Source organism: Oncorhynchus clarkii, chromosome 32, assembly GCF_045791955.1.
Source record: "Oncorhynchus clarkii lewisi isolate Uvic-CL-2024 chromosome 32, UVic_Ocla_1.0, whole genome shotgun sequence".
NCBI classification, from domain to species: Eukaryota; Metazoa; Chordata; class Actinopteri; order Salmoniformes; family Salmonidae; genus Oncorhynchus; species Oncorhynchus clarkii.
This window is the reverse complement of record NC_092178.1, coordinates 2,604,879-2,613,258: the sequence shown is the minus strand read 5'-3', so window position 1 is coordinate 2,613,258 and position 8,380 is coordinate 2,604,879. Positions and strand designations below refer to the sequence as shown.

Below are 8,380 nucleotides of genomic sequence, written 5' to 3'. Positions count from 1 at the left end.
GGACGTGAAGTCTTTGCCCATCTAAGTGATGTTAGGATATATAAGTTATCCCGTATGAGCTTTTGTGCCGACTACATTACGTTGTTACAGGTGTCAAGATTATGGGCAAGTGGCAGCAGTGTGTCGGAGGACCGTTCCAAGGTGTGAGAAGTGTGCAGAAGGGCATGGGATGGAGGAATGTGTAGTATTGGGGAAAGTAGTGGTATGTGTTAACTGCAGGGGTGCCCATGTGGCTGGGGATCAGAAATGTCCCGTGTGAGAGAGGCAGGTTGAGGTTTCCAGGGTTAGTAGTGCAGAAGTTGTCATATGCTGAGGTAGTGAAGAAAGCAGAGGAAGGGATCCTGAGAGGACTGGTGTGACTAGTAGATCTGTACCAGTACAGAGGGAGGGATCCTGAGAGGACTGGTGTGAGTAGTAGATCTGTACCAGTACAGAGGGAGGGATCCTGAGAGGACTGGTGTGAGTAGTAGATCTGTACCAGTACAGAGGGAGGGATCCTGAGAGGACTGGTGTGACTAGTAGATCTGTACCAGTACAGAGGGAGGGATCCTGAGAGGACTGGTGTGAGTGGTAGATCTGTACCAGTACAGAGGGAGGGATCCTGAGAGGAGGGGTGTGAGTAGTAGATCTGTACCAGTACAGAGGGATAAACCAACAAGTGATATATGTTTCAGTAAGATTGGGCTTTCTAGCATTTATAGCAATGGTTATCAACTGTACTGCAGGGATGAAACGGAAGTCACAGACAATTGAGGATGTGGTGGCAGCTGCAGAGAGGTATGTGATGGCAGAAGAGTTACAGGGTGTGTTGAGTGGTGGTGTCCCATCCTTTCAGGCTGTTGGCCTGAGGTAGGACTAAATAGATGCAAATAGTGGAGTAGGGTGGTGGGTTTTTAGTGAGTGTAGGGTTAGATGGTATTTGTTTCATTTAAAAAATAATTTAAAAAAATAAAGCAAAGTAATAAGGAAGTTGTACTCCAGTCAGGTAGGTGGCGGTAATGCAACATTCATTGGCTGTCAACTGCTGTTAAACCTCAAATAAGAAGAAAAAATGCTTTTGCTTCGCTTCTAAAACAAGATTACGTGTCGCTATAAAATTGATAAAACCATGAGTAATATCTCCAAGTCCGTGTCGACTTTAGAAGAAACGAGGACTGGTCTGTGTGATGAGTTTGTGTCCGTAACAGGATCCGATAGCGCCGTGGCTCAATGTTACCTTGCTGAAAATGACTGGGAAATGGAGGTATAGCTAATTATCCTGCTTCAATCAGTCCATTTGATTAGTTAACATTGGAGGACTACACAACTTTGGAACACAGACCCTTTTTTCTGTCTGCAATGACAGAAGAGTCCAATTCAACATAAAAGTTGGTCAGAAATTATATTGCCTTAAAAACAGTTTCTAATATATAGAGTAAAATACGTTTTTCCATCTGTAGTCGGATCGAGGCTACGCCGTGAGATATGTCTCGGGGAAAATGTAACCAACCCAGGGTTGGGAGATGACCGTGCACTCTTAATTAGACCACCAACTGAGAAATGGAGAATTTCAATACTGCTGTTTGTTCATCAGCATGCTAGGCTAACTAATGCTATAGCAGCACATTGGATTCGACAACACTTCCGGTAGCTGCTCATCCCAACGTTAGGGCTTCTTATTTCCATGGAATCCAACGCGTTGGACATTTAACTTCACGTAATTAACTATCACTTTAGTTTTAAGGTCTGGAGGAAAAAACCATTAACCTTCTCTATACTGCATGTATGTTGTGCTACCTTTCAGAGAGCTCTGAACTCATTTTTCGAGGCTGACATGGAGGCAGTTTTTACAGTGGAAGATTCACCAAAGAAGGACATCAGCCCCCCTAAAGTTAAAAGACGGAAATTGGACAAACCACAGGGGAAAATAGACTGGTATGTATTGTGATATATACTCATGCGTTGGCCTGTCTACAATATCAATATTTATTTAGTCATTTTGGTAAGTGTAAAATAATCAAAGGCTTGATGATGAGTTGAATCAAGTGTGTTAGTGCTAGTGCAAGAACCGAAATGTGCACCCCCTTTGGGCCCTCGGGACTGGGAAACGCTGCCCTAATCTGTCCTTGCAAATCCTGCAGCATTGACCTGACCACAGAAGAGCCTGCCTGTTCCAGCAGCAGCAGCGCCAAGTCAACCAACTCCTCCAAGTCAGTGGAACCCAAAGCTGAAGTTAAAACCTCGGACTCTGAGGAGCAGGATGGCGGCAAACTGTCGCTGATCTCTTGGAATGTAGATGGTCTGGACACCGTGAACCTGGGAGAGCGTGCTAGAGGCCTCTGTTCCTATCTGGCCCTGTGAGTCGCTGTTGGTTAGCTGTCTTTAGTCAGCCGTTATGGGACCATGTCAAATACTTTCCTTAACATCCTCACTCTTAACCCAAGGACTTTTCTCTGGGTTACTTGACCTGCATCCCAAATGGCACCCTATCCCAAATGGCACCCTATGCTCTGGTCTAAAGTAGTGCACTATATAGGGAATAGGGTTCTATAGGGCTCTGGTCTAAAGTAGTGCACTATATAGGGAATATGGTGCCTAAGGCTCTGGTCTAAAGTAGTGCACTATATAGGGATTAGGGTGCACATTTTGAGATACAAAGATATATATTTTTTCTTCTGGATTTTGGAAATTCTCCCGCCGCCCCATTTTCATATCAGGGACCCCTAGTTTAGGAACAGCCGGCCCGGGGTTTAGGGAACAGCTGGCCTGGGGTTTAGGGAACAGCCGGCCGGGGGTTTGGGGAACAACCGGCCCGGGGGTTTGGGGAACAGCCGGCCCGGGGGTTTTGGGGAACAGCCGGCCCGGGAGTTTTATGGAACACCCGGCCCGGGGTTTAGGAACAGCCGGCCTAGTGTTTTAGGGAACAGCCGGCCCGGGGTTTAGGGAACAGCCGGCCCGGGGTTTAGGGAACAGCCGGCCCGGGGTTTAGGGAAACAGCCGGCCCGGGGGTTTAGGGAACAGCCGGCCCGGGGGTTTAGGGAACAGCCGGCCCGGGGGTTTGGGGAACAGCCGGCCCGGGGGTTTTGGGGAACAGCCGGCCCGGGGGTTTTGGGGAACAGCCGGCCCGGGGGTTTTGGGGAACAGCCGGCCCGGGGGTTTTGGGGAACAGCCGGCCCGGGGGTTTTGGGGAACAGCCGGCCCGGGGGTTTTGGGGAACAGCCGGCCCGGGGGTTTTGGGGAACAGCCGGCCCGGGGGTTTTGGGGAACAGCCGGCCCGGGGGTTTTGGGGAACAGCCGGCCTAGTGTTTTATGGAACACCCGGGGTTTAGGGAACAGCCGGCCCGGGGTTTAGGGAACAGCCGCCCCGGGGTTTAGGGAACAGCCGGCCCGGGGTTTAGGGAACAGCCGGCCCGGGGTTTTAGGGACCAGCCGGCCCGGGGTTTTAGGGATCAACCGGCCCGGGGTTTTAGGGAACAGCCGGCCCGGGGTTTTATGGAATATCCGGGGTTTAGGGAACAGCCGGCCCGGGGTTTAGGGGACAGCCGGCGCGGGGTTTTAGGGGACAGCCGGCGCGGGGTTTTAGGGGACAGCCGGCGCAGGGTTTTAGGGAACAGCCGGCCCCGGGGTTTTAGGGAACAGCCGGCTCGTGGTTTAGGAACAGCCGGCCTAGTGTTTATTTGAACACCCAGGGTTTAGAGAACAGCCGGCCCGGGGTTTAGGAACAGCCGGCCTAGTGTTTTATGGAACACCCGGGGCTTTGGGAACTGCTGGCCCGGGGCTTTGGGAACAGCCGGCCCGGGGCTTTGGGAACAGCCGGCCCGGGGCTTTGGGAACAGCCGGCCCGGGGCTTTGGGAACAGCCGGCCCGGGGCTTTGGGAACAGCCGGCCCGGGGTTTTGGGAACAGCCGGCCCGGGGTTTAGGGAACAGCCGGCCCGGGGTTTAGGGAACAGCCGGCCCGGGGTTTAGGGAACAGCCGGCCCGGGGTTTAGGGAACAGCCGGCCCGGGGTTTAGGGAACAGCCGGCCCGGGGTTTAGGGAACAGCCGGCCCGGGGTTTAGGGAACAGCCGGCCCGGGGTTTAGGAACAGCCGGCCTAGTGTTTTATGGAACACCCGGAGTTTAGGGAACAGCCTGCCCGGGGTTTAGGGAACAGCCGGCCCGGGGTTTAGGGAACAGCCGGCCCGGGGCTCTGGCTTTTGGGTCTATGTAGAATACACACAACCTATGTGAAAGGCATGGCTAAAATCCTTCCTCTAAACTCAAGGACATGTCTCTGGGTTAGCCTACACTTCAGGCAGATCCAAAACGTCACGGGGGAATTATGGGACAAAATTCACAGAAACGTCTTTTGCATTTGAAATGGACACTAGTTGTGGATATGATGGGTCTGTCTGTTAACATACTTTGACGTCGTTCTCTCCTCTCCTTTAAGGTACACCCCTGATGTGGTGTTTCTGCAGGAACTCATTGAACCGTATGTTCAGTACCTCAAGAAGCGAGCCGTCAGCTACACCATCATTGAGGGTATGGTGTGACAGTTTTACCATATCAAGATAACACCTACATTCCCATTTCCATAGTAGCATAATACTTAGGATGCAATTAGTTACGGAAAGAGGGGATACCTAGTCAGTTGTTCAACTGAAATGTGTCTTCTGCATTTAACCCAACCCCTCTGAATCAGAGAGGTGAGGGGAGCTGCCTTGATCAACATCCACGTCTTCGGCGCCCGGGGAATAGCGGGTTAACCGCCTTGTTCAGGGAAACAGTGGGTTAACTGTCTTGTTCAGGGCAACAGTGGGTTAACTGCCTTGGGGAACAGTGGGTTAACTGCCTTGTTCAGGGCAACAGTGGGTTAACTGCCTTGTTCAGGGCAACAGTGGGTTAACTGCCTTGTCCAGGGGAACACTGGGTTTAACTGCCTTGTCCAGGGGAACACTGGGTTTAACTGCCTTGTCCAGGGGAACACTGGGTTTAACTGCCTTGTTCAGGGGAACAGTGGGTTAACTGCCTTGTTCAGGGGAACATTGGGTTTACTGCCTTGTCCAGGGGAACACTGGGTTTAACTGCCTTGTTCAGGGGAACAGTTGGTTAACTGCCTTGTTCAGGGGAACAGTTGGTTAACTGCCTTGTTCAGGGGAACAGTTGGTTAACTGCCTTGTTCAGGGGAACAGTTGGTTAACTGCCTTGTTCAGGCGAACAGTTGGTTAACTGCCTTGTTCAGGCGAACAGTTGGTTAACTGCCTTGTTCAGGGGAACAGTTGGTTAACTTCCTTGGGGAACAGTGGGTTAACTGCCTTGGGGAACAGTGGGTTAACTGCCTTGGGGAACAGTGGGTTAACTGCCTTGGGGAACAGTGGGTTAACTGCCTTGGGGAACAGTGGGTTAACTGCCTTGCTCGGGGGAACAGTGGGTTAACTGCCTTGTTCGGGGGAACAGTGGGTTAACTGCCTTGCTCGGGGGAACAGTGGGTTAACTGCCTTGCTCGGGGGAACAGTGGGTTAACTGCCTTGCTCGGGGGAACAGTGGGTTAACTGCCTTGCTCAGGGGAACAGTGGGTTAACTGCCTTGCTCAGGGGAACAGTGGGTTAACTGCCTTGCTCAGGGGAACAGTGGGTTAAACTGCCTTGTTCAGGGGAACAGTGGGTTAAACTGCCTTGTTCAGGGGCAGAACGACAGATTTTTACCTTGTCAGCTCGGGGATTCGATCCAGCAACCTTTCAGTTGTTGGCCCAACACTAACCACTTGGCTGCTTGCCGGGCCAGTTGGATGCTGAAACAGAACCAGTGTCTTATGTCTTTTTATGCCAAGGTAATGGGTTCGATTCCCGCTGAGGAATGTAATGTTGCTTTGAAGTATCTGCTAAATGGCACAGTGGGGCAAAACGGTATTTACCACCAATTGTGCAAGTTCTCCCACTTAAAAAGATGAGAGGCCTGTAATTTTCATCATAGGTACACTTCAACTATGACAGACAAAATGAGGGGAAAAAATCCAGAAAATCACATTGTAGGATTTTTAATGAATTTATTATGGTGGGGCATTGGAGTCAACATGGGTCAGCATCGCTGTGGAATGCTTTGGACACCTTGTAGAGTCCATCCCCAGACGATTTGAGGCTGTTCTGAGGGCAAAAGGAGGGGGTGGGGGGGTGCAACTCAATATTAGGAAGTTGTCCCTAATATTTTGTAGAATCTCTGTGTGAGATATATATATAAATATAAATTATGCCATGACAAACGCATTTTACTTCCTCAATGTCAGGAGGCGAGGAGGGGTACTTCACTGGTTTGATGCTGAAGAAGTCCAGAGTCAAACTCCTGAATAGTGACATCATCAGTTACCCGACCACTCAGATGATGAGGAATCTGCTCGTTGCTCAAGTAGGTCCACACTGATTTTAAAACACAGGAATCTAAACGGGTCATTGTCTTTATTACTACACAGCTTATCGTAGCGCTGTCGCTGTGCGTGTCCATTCGGCCTCAGGTGACGTTCAGGGACCAGGAGCTGTGCGTGATGACGTCCCACTTTGAGAGCTGTAAGGGACAGGCAGAGGAGAGGATGAAACAGCTGAGTGTGGTGCTGAAGAGGATGAGGGAGGCTCCCACTAACGTGACTGTCCTATTTGGAGGGGACACTAACCTGAGGGACGCCGAGGTTAGGTCTCTCTCTGTGTGTTATCCTGAAACCATTCTTTCTCTCTGGCCTCTCATTCTTTCTCATCAATGTCACATTTGTTTATAAAGCCCTTCTTACATCAGCTGATATCTCAAAGTGCAGTACAGAAACCCAGCCTAATACCCCAAACAGCAAGCAATGCAGGTGTAGAAGCACGGTGGCTCGGAAAAATTCCCTAGAAAGGCCAAAACCTAGGAAGAAACCTAGAGAGGAACCAGGCTCCGAGGGGTGGCCAGTCCTCTTCTGGCTGTGCCGGGTGGAGATTATAACAGAACATGGCCAAGATGTTAAAATGTTCATAAATGACCAGCATGGTCAAATAATAATAATCACAGTGGTTGTCGAGGGTACAACAGGTCAGCACCTCAGGAGTAAATGTCAGTTGGCTTTTCATAGCCGATCATTGAGAGTATCTCTATCAATATCTCAGATAGGAATCTGTCAACCCTTGATAACTTTATTTCTGTCTCAGGTGACCAAGGTTGGAGGTCTGCCCGGTGGGGTGTGTGACGTGTGGGAGCAGCTGGGGAAGCAGGAGCACTGCAGGTACACCTGGGACACCAAGGCCAACAGCAACAAGAGTGTACCGTATGTCAGCAGGTGTCGTTTTGACCGCGTCTACCTCCGACCGGCCAAGGAGGGCCCCGGGTCCCGGATGACCCCAGACCACATGGCCCTGGTGGGTTTAGAGAAGCTGGACTGTGGTCGCTACACCAGTGATCACTGGGGAATCTACTGCAGCTTTATCCTTTAGCTTCTGAGACTTAAGGGTCCTGTCCCAAATTGATCCCTGTAGTGCACTGCTTTTGACCAGGAACCAATATGAGACGGGGAACATGTTTGCGTGTCCCAGCAGAGTCTGAAGAGGTTAACTTTCCTAACGGACAGTTAAAAAGGTTATAGTTGCTCTAATATTGGATCGGTAGCAAGCACAGTCTCTGTATGGCCACTGACGGCAGGATCAGAGACGGCTGGCTCACCTTTATTGTAGTGCCTTGAGCTGAGGACAGGAAGGTTTCAATCTTGCCTTGGTCACCTCACGCCTAACACACCCTCAGAATGGAAATGTTGAATGTCCTAAATGCCTCCCTATTTTAGTGCACTACTTTAGACCAGAGACCATACAACTGGTGAAAATGAGTGCACTATATAGGGAATAGGGGTGTCACTTTGGACAGCAGCTGTGCGGATCTTATCCCAGTGTTTAGATGCTTTATGCTCTCGTCTCCTAATAGGCTTTGGCTCTCATTTTTTTATTTCAATATGTGTTTGGTTTTAATAGCAGAAGTGTGATGATGATTTCCCTCAAATCTGTTTTTAGTCCTGGACATTGAAATAAATACATTCTGGAAATAAATGGCTTGTTTTTCTTCACCAGAGAGGCTTCTATGACATCGTTTAAACACCTAGGGAGTGACGTTGCGCAAATTATCAAGTCAAAATGCTTATCAATTTCCATGACAAAGGTTAGTTTAGGAGACATCTGTTCCCGTCTCACTGCCTTCTGTCAGAATTTGATTGGCCAATTTTGTATTTTTTTTTAAAGGAAGAAAGAGGACATGTCACGAGGCTCTGCTAAAAAGCTTTTTCTTCAAGTTGGTGTCCTTGCCAACGATCCTCAGCCTACACAGCATGTTCTCTCCTCCTGGTCGATCTCTCAGATTAGATTACATTTCATTTTTGGTCCTTGCTGAAATGTCAAGCATGGAAACAGAATGA

At 49.8% G+C, this 8,380-nt stretch overlaps 1 protein-coding gene across 2 annotated transcripts; it reads left to right on the top strand.

Annotated features, from left to right (window-relative positions):
* The first annotated feature begins 1,012 nt into the window (after positions 1-1,012).
* On the top strand, positions 1,013-8,018 carry LOC139391705 (tyrosyl-DNA phosphodiesterase 2b). 2 transcript variants are annotated; one of them, XM_071139177.1, is made up of 7 exons: positions 1,013-1,243; positions 1,784-1,914; positions 2,121-2,336; positions 4,412-4,503; positions 6,245-6,363; positions 6,470-6,640; positions 7,134-8,018. In XM_071139177.1, exons 1-7 carry the CDS (start codon positions 1,109-1,111, stop codon positions 7,413-7,415), a joined length of 1,146 nt encoding a protein of 381 aa, XP_070995278.1. In that variant the 5' UTR covers positions 1,013-1,108; the 3' UTR covers positions 7,416-8,018. The 2 variants fall into 2 exon arrangements, with proteins under 2 accessions (XP_070995278.1, XP_070995279.1); XM_071139178.1 differs by having other exon boundaries at positions 1,054-1,367.
* Positions 8,019-8,380: the final 362 nt, after the last annotated feature.

What these genes read in the sequence shown, in the direction of transcription:
- LOC139391705 (XM_071139177.1), top strand. Translation starts at nt 1,109, where the DNA reads ATGAGTAATATCTCCAAGTCCGTGTCGACTTTAGAAGAAACGAGGACT. An exon ending in CAGCTACACCATCATTGAGG is followed by an intron (nt 4,504 to 6,244) that starts GTATGGTGTGAC and finishes CCTCAATGTCAG; the next exon opens with GAGGCGAGGAGGGGTACTTC. An exon ending in GGAATCTGCTCGTTGCTCAA is followed by an intron (nt 6,364 to 6,469) that starts GTAGGTCCACAC and finishes ATTCGGCCTCAG; the next exon opens with GTGACGTTCAGGGACCAGGA.